We start from the raw sequence: 25775 nt of genomic DNA, 5'->3' as shown, positions 1-25775 counted from the left end.
GATTCAGGCCACAGGAGGGGACACTAAAAGCCTAAATCATCCCTCAGCATGTAAGAGCGTGTAACCAGTGAAAATCAGAGCTTATGGGGTACCGTGGATACAGTATTGCAAGCAAACTCTGTAATTATGTTAAATGTAGAAGTAAGGATTTGGAAACTAAATTGAGTGAGATCTTCTAGTAGCATCCATATCAGAATCCTATGCTCCAGGTTTCTCAAAAAATAGAAAGCTAAAAGACAAAGTGACTTGTCAGACTTGAGCCATGTGGGTAATGTGAGCCTGTGATGTTGCTGTGTGCAGAATGCAGATCAGGTGGGGCAGGAATGGGGAGAATGGGGCAAGCTGAAGTTCAAACAGGTGTTGAGGGCACTTTGGCATGAATGGTATCAGGTCTGCTGGGGTTTTCAAGGCTGATGAGAACATGGGGCAAAGTGTCTAGTGCCTGCCCTCTTGCCTCCAGCTGAGAATGCATGCTTAATTTTCTGGATCCTAAAAGGATCCACATAAAATACAGTTTTGTTTGCAATGCAGAATAATAAACTCGTGATTATAATGGTTAATTCTACATCATGTGCATTAAAGGAACTTCTTTAAAATACTGAGCCAAGCAGGTGAGCATCTGGGTTTTTTTCTAGTAGTAAGCTGATTGGGATTTTAGAACTCAGCTCTTATAGGAAAATGTGTGTAGTGGGTCTGCAGTCTGTCCCTACCAGACTGAGTGAAGCTGGGTGACTTTTTTTTCTCAGAGGAGGCTTTAGGGGGATATGACCTTTGTGACTCCTTTGTCCTGGCTACTGCAACACCTACAGCTTTAGTAAAGAATTATTACTTGAGGGTATTAGTATTCCTTTCCTCCCTGTCCAATTAAAATAGCAATATAAAATAAATTTACCTTTCAAAATAGAACTGTCTATATTTCACCTGGGATGGCTCTGTCAGCTGGTTCTGTGGGAAGATGGGATCTCTCCTCTCTCTTTTTCTCCAGACAGTAGATGATGATCTGTGTGGAAATTGTTGAGGTCCTGAGGCTGGTATTGCTTCTTCATGTCTCCAATTCCTGATGTGTTGAGACACACAGTAAATCTTCCTGAAGCTAGGAAGGCTCCATGTAGAAGCAGTAAAGAGCAGAAAATGATGTAGGTGCTTTTTCCTTCCTCTTTCATAAAGCAGTGGTGTCTGGCTTCTACTGTGTCTGAGACTCCACAGCCATAAAGGAAGGATCCAGTTTTATCCTTAAGAAGTGCACACATTGAAAAAGCATATTTTTGTGTGCTTGCCTTTTTCTGAGGTGTTTGCAGGAAAGCCAGTTTGTATAATTCAGGTTGTAGAAGGTAACAAGCTAAAAGAATTCTTAAGGTTTCTCCATTTTCATTTGTAAAGCCAGGGTTTTCAGCTTTTGGTCTGTGACCTGTCCTTAATAGCCTGTTAAAGTAAGAAAATCAAGCATATTATCAGTGTGTTTGTGTTCACAACACAGAGGTCTCTGTTTTGATTAGAATACTCCTAGGGAAAAAAAAGAAATTGAAAATGCTGTGGAGGGAATAACACTGGTTGGTGGTGCTTTGCTTCTCTTTTCCTGTTGCTTTCAGAATTTTCCCAAGCTTACGGAAGTTACAATGTTCAATCAGCATTGGAGCATTGTTTAGGAAGTTCAGTGAGAAGTTAGCCTCCCATTGGATAAGGAATGAGGATCCTTTTTTCAGTAGAGCTCAGTGGTAAGCACTGGAGTGCTAAGCAAGATAAGTGTTCTCTGATATAAGAACTTCCAAAAATTCACACAAGTTGAGAAAAGAGAGACCACAACTAATAACTCGAAAGGGCAAAACAAGTACCTAAAAATACATATCAGAGACATAAACAAAAGGCTAAATAAGTTATTAAGTGACTCTAAGCAAGAAATGTACTGATTTGTCACACTGAAAAGGAAAAACAGTATGGACATGATATAAGATAAAATATTCTGTACCTCTGCTTCTGAGGATGAACACATTTATACCCAACCCCACCACCTGGCCATGTATCATATCTGCTGTACCTAAAAATATTTTATTGTGTGCAATTTGAATTGACACTGGCATTTCCTGCTAGCAGTATAGTTTTTTCACCACACCAGAGTGTAGTGTTTTTTATGGGGTGTTGGTTTTGTTTAGTTTGTGTTTTTTTAATTGAGTGAGCAAGAGGGTGGGGTGAATTCTGTCAATTCCGAAGATTTGTTGTTGCTTTTGCTCAGGATCTACCAGGAGCCAGTGGAAGGAAAGTGATCTTCAGTTCTGGTCTTATGGGAGGTTTGTCTATGAAGGAGCTATGGAACTGTTTCAGGCAACTATAAAGATACAAGGATGGATTTCTCAGAGGGCTTGAGGATGGCTGGCACTTGAGAATTAGATGAGAATTATTTTTTTTTATTGGTCAATATGTTGAAGTTGAGACAGCAGAAAAGCTGCACAGGGTCTTGTGAGGGAACAAACTGTGGGTTGTCCCTTGAATGCTGCATGACAACTGAAGAGAGGCAGATTTGGACAGTGATGTTAAAATGCCAAAAATTGAAAAAGTAAATCAACAGGATTCCTTTATATCTGTGTGCCTTGGGACTGAATTCTGGAGGCTTTAAGAGGGTAGTTCTTTATGACAATAATAAATATTTTTCTTTATATAAATTTCATATTGTCAGTCATTTAAGTGACAAGGTAAGGTATGGTATGTTATTGTACTGGGCCCATGTTGTTCATTCCAACTTAGTTTGACATGCTTTAGCTTGAAGTTTTCTAGCAAGAAATGAGTGAGGAGTTTAATTTTGATTGAAATTAGTTTGAAAATGCATTTTTAACTAATCATCCTAAATATAAAATGTATAGCAGATTTTATTTTATTACTCTGGGAAGTTGATTTTCCTGATATATGGTGATTACTTGTAAATTTATTTTCCAAAATGAAAACTTAATTTTATGATTTTTTTATTTCAGGTGTGTCTTGGGAGGAAAACCAGATTTTGCCTACTGGAAGAATGCGGTGAAACTGCCAGTATTTCTAGCCAGAATTCTTAATTTAACATTCAACTTTAGTGTTACTAGTTTCTTACTAAATAGTACCTCAAAGTAGAAGAAAAATGTATGGAAGTGCAAGAACAATCAGCAACTTGGAAGGAAGTCCCTCCAGGTCCCCCCGCTTGCCAAGGTCCCCCCGCCTGGGCCACAGGAGAACCAGCAGCGGGGGAGGAGGGGGGGCAGGGAAGACGTTGTCCATGGAGAATATCCAGTCCCTTAATGCAGCCTATGCAACATCTGGACCAATGTACCTGAGTGACCACGAGGGTGTAGCTTCTACTACTTTCCCAAAGGGCACAATGACTCTTGGAAGGGCTACAAATCGAGCTGTGTATGGTGGCCGAGTCACGGCCATGGGGAGCAGCCCCAATATCGCTTCTGCTGGACTGTCACACACAGATGTCCTTTCTTACGCTGACCAGCACGGAGGGCTGACCACATCCTCACACCACCACCACCACCAGGTTCCTTCCATGCTGAGACAGGTTAGGGATAGCACCATGTTAGATCTGCAGGCTCAGCTTAAGGATCTACAGAGGGAGAATGACCTTCTCAGAAAAGAGCTCGACATTAAGGACAGCAAGCTGGGGTCCTCTATGAACAGCATCAAAACTTTCTGGAGTCCTGAGCTAAAGAAAGAGAGAGTCTTGAGGAAAGAAGAAGCAGCCAGAATGTCAGTTCTTAAAGAACAGATGAGAGTTTCCCATGAAGAAAATCAGGTAAGTAATTATGAAAGCTTCTTTGTGTTGATTTACAACCAAGCATTTGATGTTTTGCTTTTGGTACTGTATCCAGTGCTGTCACGAGTTTGATATTTGCCACAAGAATTTTATGTCTTGTTATATCTGCTTCTGACTGCTAAACTGCAGGAAAACACACTAATAAGAATCCAAATGCAGGTTATAATTTCCTTCATGCAACATCCCTTCACATTTTAGATGGATAAAATAATTGTTGTTACCCTTTCTCTGATGTTTGAAACTTTCTCTAGGGTTTTTTTGTAACTGTCTAAAAGTTGTCTTGGCAACATTTTCTGAAGAGGTAAATGAGCCACTTTTGAAAAAGTGAAAATAAATATCCAGAGGCATATTTTGTTTAAGCTGTACAGGGAGTTAACAGTTTTAAAAGATGGTAAATCCTCATATTCAGCTTTCTGTACTTCTGCATTACAGAATGAAGTTTTCAATAACATTTCAGAGACCTGCATGGTAGTAAATGAGTATCTTGTAAATAGGTATTTCAAATACTTCTATTCACATTGTAACATTATTTTCCTGAAGTTGCAAAAAGATTCAAATATGTTAGTCTGGATGAATAAATCGATGAAGTTAGACTCCGAGACTGCTATATCAAATATACAGCTATATATATACACAAAGCTATGCGAAACAGCAGCACAGAATAGATAAAAAAAATTATCCTTCCTTTCTCCACACACTTTTTGGCTTCTGGTCTTATTTTAAAGCTGCTCCTTTTTAGACCATCTGTTAACTTTCTCCAGACAAAAATACAGTCGTGTGTTTCTCTCACTTCCAGATTCCAAATCTAAACTTCTTTGCTGGCAGGCAGCAACAACTGAGATTTTTAATTTACTTCCAAGTTTGTGATCAATTAGAGCTTCTCAACAAACTTTCCACCTTTAGGCATGTCATGAACCTAAATATCTACAGAGTTGGCAAGTCAGTTACCAGTCACTTCAGTGGGAAACTGGCTGGGCTGTCATCAGGAATTCAGTGCAATGAATTAATTTATTACTGTCTTGTATAACTTTTGTATCCAGACTGACAATAGTAGTTGCTGATTATTTATTTATAGCAGATGCACTAAGATGCTGCTAGAACCAACATTAACAAAAAGATGCATGGTGGAGGTTCTGTTTTTCAAAAACTTTGTTGGTTAGATACTTTAATTGTGGTAGTTGGTGTCACCTTAAAGGGAGAATGATTCTAATAGACTCTGATGTGTTTCTTATGGAAATGTCACATTAATATCTTATACTGACTTTTGGAATTTGAATCTGGTGTTTAGAGACTTTGTCACACACCAGTGACAATTCTGTTTTGGTTTTTCCCCCTAAAATCTAGTTTTGCTTATCTTGAGGGAAAGTAAACTAGTAACTCAGTTATGAGTTCATTCATGTTGTATCTTTTTGACAAACTCTCTTACTTTCTTGTAACAGCAAACCTGACAAAAGCAATGTATTTTGTTCTATGTGTATATTTAACATGAATCCTCCCTCCATAATACACAGACATTGGGTAGCTCTATTCCATTGCTAAATGTCCAAACATTCACAGGAGAGGCCAAGTACATAATGATATCCCCAGCAAGTGCTCCTTGTGATCCAGCTGCTGTTTCTTTGTGCTTAATAATTCAATGAACTTTAAATTCAACCAGTTACTTTTGGGCCTGTTTAAAATGCCAGTGTCCACAGGCTCTTATGGCCTAACATACCTGTGAGGAACCACTGTTTGCATTTGGTTTTGCACTAGGCTTTGGCTGCTTTTGCAAGGATTTCCTGCTCCTTGTAGTGAAAGAAGCAATAAATAATTGATGTCTGGTGCCAGTCTCAGTGCCACTTAGGACTTTACAGTGCCATCATCACATCCCTCCCTCAGCTCTTTTCCAGGCAGCAGCATCTTACCACGTGTGATAATTCCCTGTGAAACAGTAACATGATGTTTTTCAGACCTGTTAAATGTTTGGGATTTTTTTTTGAGGCAAGGGGACCAAAACATCTTATGTTTTTGATAAGGTGTAAAACGAGTGGTGTTGATGTTGTAGTGTTTGCCCTTTTATTCTGTATGTCTCTCACAGAAATTCCCAACAATTAGTTTGTTCTTTCCAGTTTTGGATGCCTTTATTTTTGCTGCTACTGAGCACTAAGCTAATATCTTAATGGAAACATTTATTATAGCTGAAAAAACCCTCGCCATTCATTCTAAGCAGTTTAGATCCCAGCTTGTTATGCTTAAAGGTAGGATTATTTTCACTTGTGTGTCACTTTTGTCTCCTTGAATTTCATCTGCCAGCCTCTGACTATTTGCTTAGTCTTATAAAATTCTTCTTTGCAGTTGGCTTTTGTCTTTACTGCCCGGCATAGCCAAACACCATGAGGAAAATTAGTCATCTTACTGATCACCCTGTTCTTTGGGCTGCTCAGGAAGTGTCAGTCAGCACAAAGCCCAGCCACAGGTCCCAGCAAAACTCCAGGGACCTTCTGTTGGTTTTAGGAGTCAACTATGTGTTTCTGCTATTTCCTCTCTTGTAATCAAATATTTGTGTATAAAAGGACCCATTCTCTTACGTAATTGCTGCTCACTTTTCTTGTAAGCATTTGGAGAGGAGCCTTTCTGAAGGAATGGCTTTGGAAGCCCAAGCTGGCTGTGTCAGCTTGTTTGTCATTCTTATTCAGGAGACTATTGATTCTTTCAAACAACTAATTTAAATTAGAATCATCAAAAAGCTGTAATTTTAAAGAACAAAAAAGGTGATGTGCTCTATGACATCTGTCCTAAAGTGGTCAGTCTGTCCTTTTGTGTCTGAGGTTTACTGGCTTATAAAACTTTGTTAAAAATAGAGTTTTTTCACACTGGAACACTAAAAAGTGTTTTCACTTTGGCTGTCCATGATGGAAGTGACCCTGCCTGGATTTCTGGGTCTCCTAACAAAGTTTGGGAGCTCTTAGGAGACTGGAGAAGGGCAAATCTACCTGCCAGAAAAGAAGTGAAATGAGAGAATGAGTGAAATGTGTTTCATATTTTTATAGTGGTTTCTGAATAAATATTGCAAAACCCAAAGAATTATTTGGAAGCTGTCTTTTAAAAAATCACCAGCTATTTCTAAATATATAGAGAGAAATGAAAAAAATACACTAACAATGCAATATGGATTTATCAAAAATCATGTCAAAGACATCTGATTTTTCTTGGATGACAGGAAAACACCCTTTATGCATGATGGAAAAACAGTAACAATATATTGATGTTAAGAAAAATTTGTCTCAAAAGATTTCCCTTTAGTGAGTTGGTGGGAAGCATATGACAGGGAGTGGCTACTACAGGGAGAAGTATTTGATTGGAAGCCTGTGTCAAAGTGTAATTATCAGTCATGTGCTAGGGATCTGTCATGTGCTTGAGGCTTTCTTCAGTGTCCTAAAGGATGGATGTGTTATGTATCCAGATAATGGCAAGATTGGGAAGGCTTAAAACCATCCTGGAAAATAGGATTATAAATTAAAATAAATTTGCCAAATAAATGAATTAGTTTGAAATAGTAGGATCAGTTTCAACAGGAAAATTGATGAAATTAAACCTTTTGGAAGCAAAAGGGGATCCATGAGGAAGTTTATGGACAGCAACTTGGACATTCCTGTTTTTCTTTTGAAAATTGTTATATTTCTGAAAGTGTATGCTTGCAGCACTGTACTTTGATATCACAGCCCACATTTAGTTGGCTTTTGTTCTTCATGTTCTTTGTGATATTTTCTCACAGCATAACTGGAATTATTTTATATATGTGTTGGTATACATAGGGGCAGGAAGTACTCTGCATGTTTTTAACTATTTAAAGTAGTTCTTCGTCTTGGAGTTATCCATTTACAGTGTCTCAAACAGAGATTTTGCTTTTTTCCCTCTAGGTAGATAGTAATTGTCTCTCATCTGGCTTGATTAGAAGCTTCTAATAATGTGTAATGTACAGGAGAGTTAGTGCAGAAGGTTTCAGTGGACAGCAAAAGGCCATGAGGTGGGAAGTGCTGGGAAGACACAAGACATTATTCAGCAATATTCATTTCCAAAGTTGTTGCCTGCCAAGAGGGAAAACTAATTTATTGCTTTGGATTAGCTGCTTCTAATACAATACATTAATGTTTATCAGTTTATGTGCTGCTTTTATGGCATTGCAAAAACTGAATCACTGTGATATTTTTTAAAATGCTTATTAAGTCCTGTTGCACAAAATAAGCCACTTTTATTTACTTGAAAATGTAATTATTTAATACATAATTAATACAAAATGGACACTGTGTGCTATGAACAGTGGCACTTTTACAGGCATGGCATGGTTATATTGGAAATAAAAGGATGAGCATGATCCTTTTTTCCCTTAAAAAAACCCAGGTGATTTTAATTGACTTAATGTGTTCTTTGAGAACACATTACGGATTTTGATCTTTTGAAGTTTAGTTCCTATCCTGATACTGCAGGAATTTACTTCTGATTAATGAGATGGAGAGAAGATAAAAAGGATAGTGAGCAGTTCCTCTGAGGTTTATAGTTCTGAATAAAAAAATTTCTTGAAATAGTTTCTCCAAGTAACTTTTGTCCATCTGTAGCAATGTGAATAACTCAAATGCTGCAATTAGCACAAGAGAGCTGATAAAATAATCAGTACAGAAGGGAATGTGTATTCATGAATTTAGAACTGTGAGTAGCTACTCAATGTTATTTCACAATGTGGTCTTCATTTTCACTTTGATTCATGACAAGTATCTAAATAGAACAATAAGAGAAAATATACTGAAAAATATTCTGAAATTACATTTCCCTTCTCTGTGCTAATTAAAATATGTTCCTAATAAAATATTGATTAGGCTAAGGTATACATTATTAAAAAAAAATCAGGTTTTTTTTAGATATTTTGTTTATGCCCTTTGAAGTTCTTGTAGGCTCATTGTAGTGGAATATGCAGGCAGTTGCCAGCACTTGGGTATTTAGTGTGAGTTTATAGATGGATATTGCTTTCCTTAATGGGTGAAAGTATGCACTTGATTACTGGTTGGAAAGGACCTTTCATTGTTTGTTAATACCAGTTGTGGCCAGAGGAGGATTTTTGGGTATAAATATTTTTCAGCCCATCTTATTGTGTAAATGTCTGAAACAGCAGGGATTTTGAAGCTTATTGTGAATATTAATGAAGTACATGGTTACACAACTCAAAGCTGAGGAATGGAAATGTTGTGCTTGTGGTTTACTATACTACCTGAGGTATGTGTTCATATTAATAATCTTAAAAAAGAAATTTGCTGTATTTTTACTAAATTAGTCTCTTCAAGAAAAAATACTTCCAACATCAAATTTTAATACAGTATTTACAACCAGTGAAAGCTTCTTAAGGTGTTTTAGGATGATTCTGTAAAGCCAGTAGGTTCATCACACCCATTCACCTTGTTTTCTGTTTTTCCCTGTACTGTTGTTTTCTGCTTTCTTCAGCTTTTAAAAAAATATTTGTCTTGAGCTGCATGCATACTTGTTGATTTTAACTTTATTTTGCATGTTTCCACTCTTTTCTTCATTTAAACTCATGTCCACTGATGGCAATTTAGGTAAGTGCAAAATATTCTTCTTTACTTTGTTTATTAAATGCAGCAAAGTGCTTAAGCATTTAACCACATGGAATAGGTCAAATGGTCATTATCTGAATAGCAAAGCAGAATGAAATCAGTGGATTTTATGTTACATTCACAACAATAATGGCTGTGAAATGGGAAGCGGCTGACACAGCAGGACTGTTCTGCTGAGGAGGAATGGTGTGTAATGGGTGAGGAACGGTGAATAAGCTGGGCCTGAAGGCTGTGTTGCCTTCTGTTGTTGTTACTGATGAGGAGCAAAGGCTCCTGGCTCTGGTGGGGAGTAGAATTTCATAAGGAGGGGGCCAGGATACTACAGATAAACAAGGAAATTTTGATGGAGTAATATCCTGAAAGTGCTTGAGGGTGAATGAGGGAATTTAGTTACTCTTAACCTTTTGAGACCCTCCGTCTCAAAAATCTTGGTAAGTATTGAGCTAGAAAAATTAATAATAGGAATGTGACTGTGGAAGCTGAAGCTTTTTGGTACTATTCTAATTTAGATAGTAGTATTCATGTATACATGAAAAAATAGAAACTAATAGTTTAAGCTGTATGAAAACTGTATCACATGTTAGTGGTAAATTGGAAAGGATAGTAATAATAAGTTACACCCTTTTGGGCATTTTTGAGGCATAAAGAGATCTGAGGAAAGTAGTTTGTGGTTTTGTTCTGTTGTCCTCAGTATTTCGAAAAAGATAAGGACCATGGGTTGTAGTCTTTAGAATGCACCCTGTTTAGCTGTCAACTGAAAGAGTACTGCTTTATTTGGAACAGGAAAGAAGTACTGGAAAAAGAGTAATTTCTTTCTCATTTTACATTTTTAGTCTTTATTAGTAAAATTTCAGATGTTTTCCTTCCTTTGGTCCTTCATCTTGTATTTTTTTGAAAATTGTCCCCAAATCATCTAACAGGCAATTGATTATGCCACACTCAATTAGCCTGCAGTACAGAACTCCTCCTCTGGGCTGTTTCTGAGAAACACAACCCTTTTGACTGTGCTGCAAAGCATTATATTTATTTATTTTATATATGTATATAATTTAAAGATAAACTTGCCTGACACTTCCTAACCTTTCTCTTTTCTGTTATATTCCTGGATTCATAAGATGCGTTTCAGATTGTTGTCAGGGTAAGGGCAATGTTGTGATGGTGACTTAACCTGTTGGTCATTGATTCAATTTTCTGAGTTTTTGCATGTCTGGGAGTTCTGCTTGGTTAATGCCACGCAGGGTCAGATTTGGGCTGTTTGTCATTTCCTCTGGTGAAGGTGTCTGGCATTCTTGACTATGGAACTGTGTAGTCCCTGGTGCTAGTGAGTCACTTGTTAAAGCTGTCAGCTGCGAGATAATATTTGTTACTTGAATTTATTGTTGGAGTATCTGTCAGCTGAGGCGGTAAAGAAATCAGGATTCAGGAACCCTTGGCATATTTTATAAGGAATAACTTTGGTTCAAATTGGATTGCTTGTGGCAGGAGCAAATAAGTCTTTTGAATCTACTAATTTTAGAATATTTGGCCTGTGGGATGGGGAAAGTATTTACTTTCTGAATTTCCTTAAGCATCTGCCACAGGATAGTTATTGCTATTACTCTTGGTGTTGGAAGATGACAAAAAAGCTAACAAAACACATGTTAAAAGAAAGCAGTAGATTTCATGTAAATACTCTTTTTATCTTGAAGGAAAATGAATAAATGATAGGTTTGCCAAAAGCAAAATCTTGAGGCAAATCAATGTGAATATTTCAGTGTTGGAGATGCACAGAATTCTAGGGTCTTGTAAGGTCTGTATTCCATTCTCATCTATAATTGAATGAGAGGGTGAGGCCTAATCACAGATATTGCTGTAGAAGAAAAGCCAAGGTCAGCAGAACCTACAGGAAAAGCATAAACACAAGCTGGGGTGCAGCTTCAGAGGAGCAGCAACCCCTAAAACAAGGGGCTGATTTTGGAACTCACTCAAGTTTCCATTTAATTGACTACAGCATTAATTGTATACAGTACAAGTCTCACTGCAAAAGCCTGCATTTAAATTGGGAGAATCACAGAAAGAGGCAGGGAGCTGTGCTTTGAAAATTAGATTTTTTTCTCTGTATTCTGATTTCAGCTGTGTAAATGGACATAGCTTTTGGAATGTGTAGGTAGAAAGGCTGAAAGAATAGTCCTGTTAGTATGAACTTTTTCTTGTGTCTGACATTAACTTCCAGGTACCTAGTTACTGGTTAAGCATAAGAATGGTCTTAACTAATTCAGCGAAAAAATGCCTGATTATTGTGGTATAATATTTGGGTGCTCTGGAAGGTGGAGATGAACTAGTGGGTTATATTTAAATAATGATAAACCAAAGCATAAATAAAATGTGTCAATCCAAACTTGAGGAATCACTGTTTGCAATCAACATCTCTGTAATAAAAGCCTGCTGCTCTATTCAGGTCTATATGTAATTATGCACATGTGTAGATTAAGAAATTATACATAAGTTGTGATAATCAGACTATTTTGCATTCAGTGGTCACTAAATTTCTTACCTGAGTGACAGAAACTAAGCTGTATCTTGGGGGAAATCAAAATTTCCAGTTACCCTTTATTTGGAAGCCAAAATTCTTTCCACATCATTCTGGAAATGTACCTTATTGTCAGCACAGCTCTCTGGGCTATGGAGTATGTGCTACCTATTGAAAAATTACTGAGGTTTATAGTGAGTTTGATGTTGTTCTGTTTGCCCAATTATCCCATCATAAAAAACCAAACAATATTTGAGGTAGCAGCAATTTTAATTGAATAGTTTAGAAAATATATATTGACAATATAATTTGGTTAAAAATAAGGGATAATTTGGTTCAAATAATAGCGCATAAGCAAAAGATAACCGCGGGGTACGGAGTGCAGGGCTCTTGGACCCTTGCCACCTCACGTACGAGCTTGCCAAGTGAAGATTCCCCCCTTATAAACCATGTGTCAGTGTCATCTCCTCCCATTTTTGATTCATCGCACTTCTACCTCTGCCCTCATCACCACCTTTACCGTGCATGCTCCACCACTCATTTTGGTGGTCACACAAGTCTTTGGGGGTCGTCCATGACCAAGGCTCTCCTCTTCCTCTTTTGTCCTTTAATTCACCTTCGGGTTACGCATGTGCACCAAGCCCGTACCATGCAAGCCAAAACTAACATATTACTACATTTTAGTATCAAAGCAATAAATCTCTTATAATTGGCATTTTCCTGGGACCCAACCAGATTTTCCCTTTATTTTTGTTAATTTTTAGTAACCGTTATCTCTTGCTTTTTCCTCCTGTCCTTGAACATCTGCAGGGAAGGGGGTGGGGGGTGGAGCCCCTCCTCTCCCTTTCCTTTTTGGTATTTCAACTTTTTAACTGTTTTATTATTTCCAAATATTAATTACTGTATCAATATTAATTTCTGTTTCAATTTTATAAGTGCGAATCATACCTATTTACCACAATGTGAACATGAATACATTTAGATATGTATTATATTGTCTTATCTGTTTTAATATATATTGTGAAAAATCCAAAATAAACCCACAACCTTTAATATTTCTGATAATTAACACTTGTAATATTGTAATGAAAATTACAATATACCACTAGAATGATACTACAATAATCTTCCTAAAAACTTGTTTTCAGAAGAAGATTGGGTTGTATGCTGGTGTAAGTTTTGCTAGCAAGAGTGATTTGGCATGTTTTTTCATCACTGGTGAACAACCATTACTTCCTATGTCACCCTCTGGTAGATAAAATTTATTTTCATTTTATATTTTATATTATTGTTATTTTAGTATATTTATTTTTAATATATTTTTCTATTTATAACATAACTTGTACATTCTTAGTTTGGTTGAAATAAGGGAATGAATGAGCTGCATAATTGTGTATGAACGATCTGCTACTTTCCTTACACTTGAGAGATATTTTTGTCTTCGGATTCCCTGGTGCAGTAAAGGAAGGGAGGAGAGAGCTAAGGAGTAGAAAACACAGAGGTTGCTGAAGAAGGCAAAACCAGGCATTCTTCATCCTGTTCAGGCAACTCATCCCCTGAAGAGGGAGAACTGTCAGAATGAGAATTTGAGCAATTAGATGAGGACACTGGTGATAGACTTTTCCACCTGAATGCACTGCACTGTCCTGGCTGCAGGACTGCAGAATTAACAAGCAGTGCCAGTCAGGCAAACTCCAAGGAAAAGTATTTGTGAGTAACATTTTAGAGAAGAGATTTTTTTTTCTTAAAGACCTATATAGATGTAACAATAAAACATGAATTGAAGGCACCAGTGGTCCTGTGTTAAATAGGGCAAGGCCATTATCCAGTTCAGGTCTTGTATAAAGCATTGCCTCCCTGTGCCTTGATGGCTAAACATAGAATCAAGTATTGGAGGAAAGATTATGCAGATTTACAAGAAAATGAAATTATCTTTAGGAATATATTTTTCCTAGTTGTTTTGTCTAGAGGGTCTCCTTTTTTACATGTCACAGTGGTCTCAGAAGAAAATGGTAACTCAAGCCAGTTGGAAACTTTATTTGAAAACCAAATTTTGTTCCCAAGTTTTTCTAGATGTTCATTTCCCAACTGTGTCCAGTTGAATTGTTTCCAAACATGTGAGGTAGAATCTACTCTTTATTTGATAGTCCAAAAGCTTAATTTGAGATAATTTGGAAATAAAATTGATAAAAAAATTAGTGCCATTAACTAATTGAAGTATTAATGTAAATATTTTATGGCAGATTTTGTTACAGTGTTGCATTATTGATATTTCAGGTATTTTAATATATCTTAATTAAAAGCCACTCAAAACAGTAGAGTAGTTTGGGTATAGGAAGACACCTTTGCTTCTTACTAAATTGGTCCCAACTTCTAAAATTATTTTGTGCAGGTGCCTTTCCCCCCACCTTTCTCCCCACCACTTCCAAAATCACTTTATTTCTGTTCCAACCGACAATTGCTCACGTTCTTCTGCTGTTTTTCCTAAGTCAGTGTCACAGTTGGGGTACTGCAGGTGTTTCACACTTGCATTTCTGCTTCATGACAGTGTTGGATACTGATGATACTCAGTGCAGTGAACAACACAATTTGCCATTGAATTACTCTCTCTTTGGCAGGTCAGTAGTGTGTTTTAGCTCTAATAGTGTGTTTGGTTTTTGCCCTGGACACTTTATTTTCAAATGTCCATGAATATATATTTTTAAATTCTATCTGTATATGATCTGAAGGGTTGTGGTTTATTTTTTTTTCAGTGTCTTAATTAAGGTCAATCTTTTCCTACTACTGTGGAAATATGTTAGTTTTTCTGGTTTGGTTTTTTTTCCCTAATCCTGGCTTAATAGTGTCTACAACAAACTTCACCCTTCAAGACCTACTTTCATCCTACATTTTTTTTTGTAGAATTAAGTAATCATTTGTTTTTAATAATAATCTTAACGGATGAGGAATTCTAAAATGTGCAAAACCAAACAGTTTTTACTGCAAAAACTATAGTAACTCTATTTTGCTATGATTTTCCTTTCATTTTATTGATTAACTCATTTTTGCCAGATGGTAGAAAATTCAGGAAAACACATAATGAGACTTGCTGCTGTTTTTGTTTTTAATTCAGCTCGCAAAAGGCTACTGGCAGGATTATGTGTGATTAAGAAGAGTGAGTCAATTTGTATAAACTCCTTATTTATACCATTTACACATCTTGCACGTTCACTGTTATTGCCCTCTCCTCTGCTGTGCTGTTCAGCTTTGACTATGCATTTTCTTTGACTCTTAAATTGAAAGTCTGCTGTGTCTTGAGGTAGTAATTCTCAAGGACAGTGTGGCTACTCACCTCCTCTTCCCAAATTCAAAAGTAACTCTTTACTCTTCATCAATGCTCTGCATTGTGTGATCCTTAAAAGCAGTGCTCCCTTCTGTTTCACTGTAGCAGGCATCATCCACGTGTGAGAGGATAAAAAGCTGAGATGTGAGGAGGCAGGAGAAAAGGCAAAGTTCCCTGTTCCCCTGGGTTTGTCCTTCCCTTTTCCCATGTTGCCTGCCCAGGAGTGAGGCCCTGGAGGGAAGGGCTGTGCTGCAGGACCTGCAGTTGAACTGAAACTCGCTGTCAGTTGGGAGCATGGATGTGGACACAAGAAAGAGTTTGTAGATATTGCTAAACCTTTATAATGACCATTATAAAGTGGGTTCATCCTGCTCTCTTCACAGTTCAGGGAAGAGGAACATCCTGATAGTCTGCAACAAGTTCTTCTGAGTGAATTTACTTTCTTTAATAAAGGAATAAGGGAAAACAAAGACTATCAGTTCAAGCTGTTGAACTTGCCGCTTATAGTGTAAATTTCCAGATGGACACAGGTGATTTAAGCACTCAATCAGACATCAAGTTTTTAGATGAAAAAAAGGAGTATTTTTAAATTCTGTGCATAGCTACATTGTTGAACTTTACATGTTAAATTGATAATTCTTGTATATGAAGTAACTCTCCTGATCAATCTCTGTTGTTGAGATGTTATGGCTTTTTCTTTTAATGCCTTTCTATTTTCTACTGTTTTTCATGTGGCTTCTTTTGCTTCAGCAGTTTACTCTTTTAATCTAACTATCTAGTATCTAAGTAATGAAACAAATAGTCCAAACACAATCTAATGAATTTGGTAGAGCTATTCTATTTTGGTTTACAGTTTCCTTTAAGTTGGGCAAAACCTGAATGACGCAGCAAACCAAGAGGCCTTAGCAATGTTTCCTGTTGGAAGTGGAGTGTTCAGTTTTTTGTACAGAATCTTTAAAATAATTTAGCTGTAGTGTGCTGAGTATTTAAGGAACAAATGCTTTAGAAGTGTCTGTATTTGAGAAGTAAATTGTGGAGGTTTAATTTCAGAAACAAAAACCCTCTGTACAGCAACTGAAGGAGTTCATGATCTGTCCTGTCTGGGCATCTGGAAATACTCACTGGATAAATACATTCTTTTTTGGATTTAGCCTCTTGGATCTAGTGTAAAACTTGATGTTCAGAAACCCTATTGGCAAAGGTTTCATAGCATCTCAGCATATGAATTTAATTCCTGCATTGCTTTTGAAAATGGATCTCTGCCACCAAATAACTTAATTTGCCTTCGTCAATCACGAAAAAGTATTTTTATACTTTAGTGACTGAGGCTTTGATTTTTTGGGTGTGAAATACCATAGCAGCTTTCCATCAGCTCAGACTGGTTCTCACTATTTTAGTTGCATGATTTCTTGCTGTGCTGTAAGGGATTTCATGATTAAATCTTACCAAAACTAAACCTAAACCTGACCTTTAAGACCGCTGTAAGTTTTACTAAATAAATATTCTCATTAACCTTTTGCTAATATTATCCTGTATTGAAATTTATCTCTTTATAGTAATTGATTACTAAAATATAAACTTGAAGGTTTCATATCAGTAGGACATCAGAACAGTGATTATGCCTAAAGGGATACAGGAAAGGCTTTCTTTTTGGTCTATCAGATTCCTTACTGTGAATTTAATTTGACTTTTTTTTTTTCCACTTGTAATTGATGATCTGGAATCTGCAGAGTAATGTTCTAAGTGGAGACTATCTTTTCTATGCTCTTGGTGTACCTTGACTAACTTCTCAGGTATTCCTGAGCATAAGTATCTTTTCCCTTGATAATAGAATTATTGTGAATACAAAAAATGCACAAATGTCTGGGGTAGGTGCTGGCACCTAGCACGTTGTGTCTGGCATGTGGGATGCCTTTTCATTGCCCTTGCAGCATCTCTGTGACTTTTCATGGTGAGCACCTGTTTTGTAAACTGAAATGTGAATATGTTTAAGACTGAGTGACATTATTTGCACTGAAGTGGACCAGTGTAATGAGATATTTCTTCTGACATTCCTCAGAGTACCATAGAAGTATGAAAGCACTTTACAGAAGTCAATTTATTGAAATCCAGTTTCACATTGACTCTTAGATCTCTGTAGTGTTCTTTGCTTCCATTAGATTGTTGGCAGCCTCTGGCAATTCCAGCATCCTTCTTTGTGAGACTAAAAATATCTTGACACACAAAAGTCCTTTCAAGACTGACTGCTTCCCCTGTTCTGGGAAAATAGCAGTCTCAGGGGCTTGGGTTGTTTTTGTTTATGTTTGATTCGCCCCACCTTGTGTAGCATATCTCTTTTATTCCATAAACTGTTATGAGATGGAAGAACTTTTATTGAAACTTCCAAGATTTTCAAATTTTGTCTAAGTGTGCTTCGTAATGTTTTTAAAAGTTGCAAATTTTTCCTGAGAACTTTGAATTAATGAACTAAAGCAAAATCTTAAGACATAAAAATTAGGACAGTTAGTATTTTCTGGCTGTTAATATAACAGAAAAGGATTAGAAACTTTCTTTGTTAGTACACCTTCGTAACTATGCACACAGAAATAGAGCTTCACACACAATAAGAATAAACTAACATAACAAATTTAAAACAACAGGAGAAACAGAAATTGTCTGTATTTACATACAGTACATCCATCAATAGCATAACTGGAAAATGTAGAACTCTTTTTGAAGCACAACCAAAATGTTTTTTTATAAAAAAACTCACCAACCACTTGTAGGAAGAACAAAAAAGAGGAATTTCTTCTGCTTCATGGCAGAGGCTGAAATAGTAAAGTATTCAAACAAGTTGTTTTTTTTGTTTGTTTGTTGGTTTTTTTTTGTTTGTTTGTTTCTGTTTTGTCAGTGGAGCAATTGGATAATAAGGTATTAGAAGGGAGGAAAAATATAGCTGACATACAGAAACAGCCAGAACTGCACTTGTGGGGCTTGGTATGAACTCAGAAATATCTTCCTTATGTCTTAGGTGTTGTATTTAGTGCCAGATGTACGGGCTGGTTTTTTCCTGTGTTACCAGATTTTACCAATTGAGTAGTCAGCTGAAATTGCTAAAATCGTGTTGTATGGATTCCCTAAGGTGGATTAGGTAGGAAGCACTGCAGTTTGTGGGTGAAATTCTGGTTACAAGTCAGGGTAGCACCACATCTCAGACTAGAGCAGGGAGAGCCTGTTGGGGAGGGGGGAGGTTAAGGAAAGAAATTTGATCCTAAATGCCCAGTTTGTTCCTTCAGAGAGATGCCAGGAAAGAATTGTTATCTTGATTAATGCCAACCTCAGGTGTACTGGAGATATAGGCAAACTCTAGGCTCACCTCAGGGGAGTATTAATTAGCAGCAGCACACCTACTGTTCTGTCTTGAGAACTTAATTGCTTTAGCCCAGATGAGAACAGTGATTCATAAAACAGAATTTAATGACTGTATTAGAAAAACGGTTGTGAATAAGAACATAAATTAATCCCTAGAGTAATTCCTTCTATAGCATGAAATAGGGGATGGTTCTGCAAATTTAGCTTTATATCTTGCATACTTATCTTTCTTTTTACAAAATATTAATTCCGTTTGATTTATTTTTTAACGTGTACAAAACTGACTTTTTCCAACATATTAGAGTAATACTAGAAGGTTCATTTGAACATTTCATTAGGTGGAGAAAGAAGTGTGTATTTGATGGGTCAAATCCCTTGGTCGCAACCAGTCTCTCTTGGGTGAGGTCATGTCTACCACTAAGAAATTTTATCACCTGAACTTTTGTCACCTCCCAGCTGCCAGCTCTGCTGTGCTGTGAGCACCTGGGTGCTTGGCTGGTGCCTCTGGTGGCTGAGACACTGTGGTGGCCAAGGCTGTGCTGGAGGGTGAGGGGCAGAGCTGGCAGCTGCTGCCAGCCCTGAGCCCTGCAGCAGCAGCTGAGTGTCAGCTCAGGGCTTGTGTCATCTGTGGAGGTGGCTTCACTGAGAGGGCTGGATTTTGTCTGCTTCGTTTTGACATCCTCTGGGTATTTTGAAGCCATGGCAAAAAGAAGGCAGTAGCTTACAAAAAAAAAAATTGGCAGGATATGACCCATCTAAAATAAAAAAAAGTATTTACTGGTCATTTTCAGGTTGTCAAAATTAAAAAATGTTCATAACATGCTTGCAGAAATGTTTACTTTGAAAAATTTAAATGAGAAATGAAAGATTTTCATTAGGTCTGCTGTGTTACATTTTAGCTGCCTGGCTATAATTGAATTTACTCTGCCCTGAGACTGTTTATATCCTCCTTACTGTGCACTGAAGTTTGTGGTATAAATACTTATATGGTTAAGGAATAACATGTCTGTCAGCACTGAATGAGAGATGAGGGCTATGGAATAAAAATATTGGTGGAAATATAAATACATGGTAATAAAAATGAGAGGGAATTGAAAAATTGTAAATATGTGTTTTTGTGGTTTCTCTTTGGTAAATGCTGCTGCTTGTACTTTAATAAGGAAAAACCCCAAATCTAGTAGCAGATAGGAGGGGAACTTCTGAGTACATCTGGAATGGGAACATAGTCTTGACACATGCAGGAAACAGGGATGTATGAGGACTCTTGTTTTTTTTTCCTTCCTTGAATTGGAGTGAATGTTACCCAAACAATTCCACTTTTGAGATAAGCAATGTATTTTCATATATCTTTTCTTGAGATAGAGAAGAGTGTTCTTTTTAAAGTTAGTTTGTGCAAGCTTGTACTTAATGCTTTGAAGGAAGGTTGTGAAAAATGCCTGGGGAAATTGGGAGCAGATCTCGCTAAATTTAGCTATTGAATTCATGCTGTGAAATTCTTTTAAGGTCTTGCAAAATCCCATCCTTAAAGTAAAACATAAGTTTTGAAAAAGTGATGCTATACACACCCTATAGCCTTACACTGCTATGTCTTCGGGACTGTGAAGTAACCAGGATGAAGGAAGTTGGTAATTAATTGTATTTTGTATATCAGTAATTCCCTGTTTACTTGCTATTAAAATACTGAGAAAGTATGACCTAGTTCTCTTTTTATGAGTGAAAAATAAAACTTTCTGAAATAGTATCTGTAAAAATCATTTTTTTCCCCTGATTTTTCCTTTCTATAGCTTTCTTTAAATATTCTACTGTACCCTTTCTGCTGAAATCCTGAATCATCCCGTAGAAACAATTTCATTGGAATTGGTATTTTCTGATTAGATATTTATAAACACATATATCTTTGTGTAAAAAGGACTTTCCATACAGCCAGGAAGCATATTGATGTTGTTATGTTGGTGTGTTGGAATTTCAGTTTAGTGTTGTGCTAATGGCATATCTGGAAAGCTTTTTTTTGTCAGCAGGCCAGTTCATAAAAGAATCTACTGAAAGCCATATGTTCTTTTGAAATATGAAATATGATAGATAATCTCATGTCAGTGTTATCAGTTGAATCAATGAATGTCTAAAAACTCTTTTCCTCCAGTAAATAATACTGTATTTGCTCAACATGTGCCTGAAACACCTTTCTTGATGAGAATAATATGCTTTTTTTTTAATATACGCATGCCAACTTTTTATTAAGATGCAGTTATTTTGGTGGTTATGCACAAAGAATAGGGAAGAAAAACAGTAAGAGAGCCTCAGGTTAGAGCTGCAATCATTTATTAATTTATGGTATTTACAGCATACTGTAAAGTGTGTAATAAAGGGAAACTATTCAGACTCTTTAATGGTGAAGTGGCTGGAGAGTTAAAAGCTCCTTTAGCTTCTACTTCACTGTTTATGACCTAATTCATAGATTCATCTTTCCCTGTGACAAAATTGAAATGGAACCTTTTCAAATTCTGGTGCCAAGTTTCAATGTGCCAAATCCAACTACCTCCAGTCCTTTGCTTTCCAGCAAAACTACCATCTGCTTCCCAAAGAAATGGGGAGGCTTGAAGTCCTGCAATTAAAGTTGGCATTTCAGCAACAGTGCTGTATTATTTTTATTGCATGTTTATTTGTTTAACAAAGTGGCATTCACGTTTGCCAATCAGTGTCCCATTGTGAAGTGTGACTTAAAGCCCATAGGAACAGACAGATGCTAAGAAGTATTTAGATTCTCTTGGACAGACTGGAGGCAAATTTTTGACAAATTAAGATTATTTTTTTGTTATATTTATTGCTGCATTTTTGATGCAATGCCAGCACCATCAACTTCCAATATCAGATTGACAAAAGATTGCTACTTTTGGTTTGTCTCTATCTTTTCCCCATATCTTCTCTTTTTTGAGACACAGGCTATTCTCTATGTATACAGGTGTAAAAAATTCTCTCCATGATGTTGTGCTCCAAGTTATCTTGACTATTTGCATGTTCACTGCTCCCATCTCACCTCCCCTGTTGTGCTTTCATTGCCCCTTTCTGGGTCCAATTTTTCTACAGATTACACATTCTTGGCTGCCAGGTTTATTATTTCTCAGCTTCAACCTAACAGTTTACCCTACAGATAATACCTCTTCTCATCCTCCATTTTCCCCCCTTGTGTCTTTTGCCACATGCCATGTTCCTGGTTTCAGTTCTTCACCATTCTTTTCTCAGTGCTCTCTCCCAGCTCTTGTCCTGCTTTTTGCCTCACAGATGTTTCCACATGGCTGTTGTGCCTGAGGTTGCCTATTCACTTGGAGAATATGTCTTTGTACAGATTTGGGCAAGTATTAGGGTTTGCTTAAATGAGTTTTAACTATTATTTCTGCTGGTACCATCTCCTTTCCGTTGCCACCACTTCCTCTGTGAATTACAGTGTAGGAGTGTTTGCAAAACCAAACTTCTGGAAGTGAAGGAATGTAAAGTGTTTGATAAGGACTCCTGGTTTCTCTTGTCTTAGTTTTGGTTCTGCTATCTTTATATTCCACTCTGCATTTGTAGGAGGAGGGAAGGAGGGAGGAATATCATGTCCCTGGAGTGACAGTGGAGGTGGGCTGTGTTTCATATGCAGCTTAAAAATAATTATTATGAGCCAACAGAAGTGTGTGTTACTGAATGTTGAGAGAAACAGCACGACAGCAGAAAGACAAAATATGAAACAGATGTACCGTATGTTACTGTGCACTTGTTTTCTATAATAAAACCATGAGGCATGCAAGACTAAGTGTGTACTAAAAAAAAATAAATTTGATTTCTTTTTTCAAGGGTTGGGGAAAGCCCCAATTTTATATTTGATTCATTCAGAGGAACTACCTTTAGCATAGTTTACTGTATTATAATCATTAACAATGGGGGTATTTTTGGACTTTTTTCTGCATGCTTTTTTGGCAATTGGGAAGACCTGAAATGGGCCTCAAATGCCCTCAAAAGCTGGTATAATTATTTTTGCAAGAGGGAGCAGGCTTTTAGGTGAAGAATTTATCAAATGTACATGTATCCCACACTAATACCTTCCCTAGGTGTTCTTGGGGATATAATGGAGTTTAGAAGGCCTATATGGCTTTTATGTGCTGAGATTTCCCTGCTGTTTCTGGCAGCCTCCAATTATTTTACCATAGCAAAGGGTAGAAAATGGATGCGAATGTGTTACTTTTAAGGTTTACATGTAGGCATTACTTGAACTACAGTGTATATTTATTGGTAAAGTATTTTGTCACTTTCTACCTGGAATTAAAAAGAAGTGAAAAATAGTGGTTTGGTATTTATTGCAAACTGATCCACTGGTGAGAAATGAAGGCACTGTGGATTTCTGTGGAAAATTCTAAGGTGTCTGAATTTGTCTGAAAATAAGAATCTTTTGTGAAGTCTTCAGGACATTTTCCGCCTGTAAAAGCAAGGAAATGTCCACAGCTTTCCCTCTAGAGCCCCAAAGAGCCTAGAAAGCTCCACAGAAATGAGAATTTAGTTTTGAGTTATTCTATAGAGATTAGCCCTTTGTGTATTAGGAAGTGCAAATATATTGAAATAGCAGATTAGAAACATGTTAAATAATGTCATCAGCATAATGATTTTTCTTGTTCTGTCTTAATTTTGTGATCTGTGTCACAGTAATTTGTGAAGCACCCACATTACTTTCATATATGAGTAAAATAACTTGTTCAATACATGCCTTCCAGTTTCATATATACAAGATATTGCACTTCTGTAATTTTTACTAAAATAATATTAAAAGAAGGGCTAGTAGGATTGGTACCACTATAACTCTAGGAATTTCCTGTATAACTGAGTTAAATTCTGTGAAGTCTTGTGTTTGAATAAGGGCACAAAACCTTATTCACATGGGCAAAACTTGACACCCATCAATGATCTGTGTTCTTGGTGGTGTTTTCAATACAGTTTTTCTGTATAAGTTGATTCTATGCTAAAAGCAATGATTCAACTTTAGATTTATGAACATATGAAGTTTGCATTATAATATTATTGTAGGTGTTCTGTAGTACCTTTAGGTCAGAGATAATTTTATAGAAAGCAAGTAAAAGGGAGCTCATCTCTATTGTTAAGAGCATTTACCAAAGAGTGGAGTTAAGGCTCTGCATTGAATAGACTAAAATGCCATTTTTTGATATGTATGTTTTAATGGGTAAAAATGAGGCCATTATAGAAAACCCCTTAGGAGATATCCCCTTAGGAGTACCAAGAGGTCCTTGATTTGTTATCTAAAGAGGTCTGAATTCTGATGTGCTTAAAAGATTTCCATTATATGTGCTTTTTTTATACATGCACACATTCCACAGTGTAGCTGCTGTGCTGATTGACACAATAAAGTAGAAAATACAAAACCCCAAGCTTTATAATAATGATTTAATTTCTTATATTGCATCTGGACCATTTTTTGAGAATAGCTGAGACTTCTGCTTTGACCCTTGATTTATTTTTTGGGCTCTTGTGCTTTTTGATCTGTATTGGGAAACTAAATACTTTTGTAGCCAGGGGTAAAACTTTGTGATGGCTTCTCTTTTGCGCTATTATCACCTAACAGTGAGTTGGGGCTATGCTTTCCCAGTTCATCTCAGGTTACTGGTATTTCAGTTGTTCCAGTTATTTAAACTTAATTGCTAGGTTAGCAACTGAGACCCATCATCCAGGAAGGTTTTGGGGTTTTTGTTCTTTTTTTTTTCTTGATTTGTAAGACATTCACTAAATCATTCAATTACAATCTTTTCTGTAAAATACAGCACTCAACTTGTGTTTGAACTGCATTCATACTCTACTTCTCCCTAGAAGTTTAAAAGATGAATTACCTGTGTGGACCTGCTTTGTATTCCAAACCCCTCCCTTAATAAGAGCAGGGTGCTCTCATCATAAATAATGACATCATCCAGGCAAATACATCAGTCTGTGTTCCAGACATTCTTTCATCCTTGGTTGTCTCACCCAGGGAATCTGTCTCCAAATCAGGGGGGCAAGTGCCAGAAGGACACCTCCATCTGGAACCATGCCCACCGTGAACTTAAATTAATTGTGGGCAAACCTAGAGCAGACACTCTTGTTCACAGGCAGGTTGTGGTAACTCACTTCACAAAAGCTGTTCAAACACTGTAGAATGTTGATCTCTCAACAGGATAGATCAAATTCTATCAAATAAAGGCATAATATCAAAACTCCACATAGATTCATTACAGGATATTTTAGGAGACAATGCATTTGTGTTTAGTAAAGGCAACATTACATTAGGGACAACAGAAGTGTTGAGGTTTACCATCTGATCAAGACTAGTCTGACCTTTAGAGACAAAACTTCCTTTTAAGTGGGTGCCATTTAGTTTGGAAAGCTCTCAAAATCCAAGGCACCAGATATAAACTACTAGAAATGGTTCCATTTTACCATATAAGTTTAAACTAAGAAAATAAATCGGAGTTCAGAGGGATGAAGACTGTCAAAAAGGTTGTAAAGTTTAAAACCAAAAGTCTAAAAGTGCTTCCTTTTCCTGTAACTTTTAAGTAAGCACATTTTGATGTTTCTTTTGTATATCATGAAAATTTCAATTTTACTGCTTCCCAGAGTAAGAGCCAGGAAAACCATCAATGTGCTGAGAAGTCTAATTAGCTGAAGCTATTGCAAACACTTGCATTATTTTTGCTGAAATGAAATTTGAGTTCTGGCTGGTGGAAGCATGCTACATTTGAGTATTATTTATAACTGTCTACAGTGCATAGATTTATTTATTGAATGGTTTTATCAGATGCTTGCATTGAATTTTCTTCAGGACAGAAAAATGTATCTGTACATCAGTAATAACAGCCTGCTGGTATTTTGTCTCATACAATTGAATTTAATACAATAAAAACTATGAGCATACTTTATTTTGTAGGCAGGCATGTAGTTATCAATCTTTTGCTGTTGTGATAACTTCCAGCACAGTTTCATTTTGAAGAAACTTTGAAAAGAGGATTTAGTATAGAAGAGTATACAAATGAAGTTGCACAATAAGTCTGAGTAAGATGCTTGATTATTAGGATTTATTCTGAAGTTCTTGGTTAGACTTAGCACATTTAACTAAAGAGAGGTCTCACACCAGGTCCTTGGGGTCTTTTCAGGTTACCCAAGGGAGAAATTACTGAACTCTTTGCTCTGAACTTA

The 25775-nt window shown here is 36.7% G+C and overlaps 1 protein-coding gene across 5 annotated transcripts in view; it reads left to right on the top strand.

The window, feature by feature from the left end:
* The window catches only part of ERC2 (ELKS/RAB6-interacting/CAST family member 2), a 405766-nt gene that overhangs the window by 9643 nt on the left and 370348 nt on the right, over positions 1–25775 (top strand). For all 5 annotated transcript variants that reach the window (XM_031058194.1, XM_031058193.1, XM_014307629.2 and 2 more), the window contains exon 2: positions 2964–3763. In XM_031058194.1, coding sequence (XP_030914054.1) covers positions 3107–3763 — 657 coding nt within the window. In that variant the 5' untranslated portion in view covers positions 2964–3106. The remainder of the gene's footprint in view (positions 1–2963; positions 3764–25775) is intronic.

Source organism: Geospiza fortis, unplaced genomic scaffold, assembly GCF_000277835.1.
Source record: "Geospiza fortis unplaced genomic scaffold, GeoFor_1.0 scaffold78, whole genome shotgun sequence".
In the NCBI taxonomy this organism is placed as follows: Eukaryota; Metazoa; Chordata; class Aves; order Passeriformes; family Thraupidae; genus Geospiza; species Geospiza fortis.
This window is presented reverse-complemented; position numbering and strand designations above follow the sequence as displayed.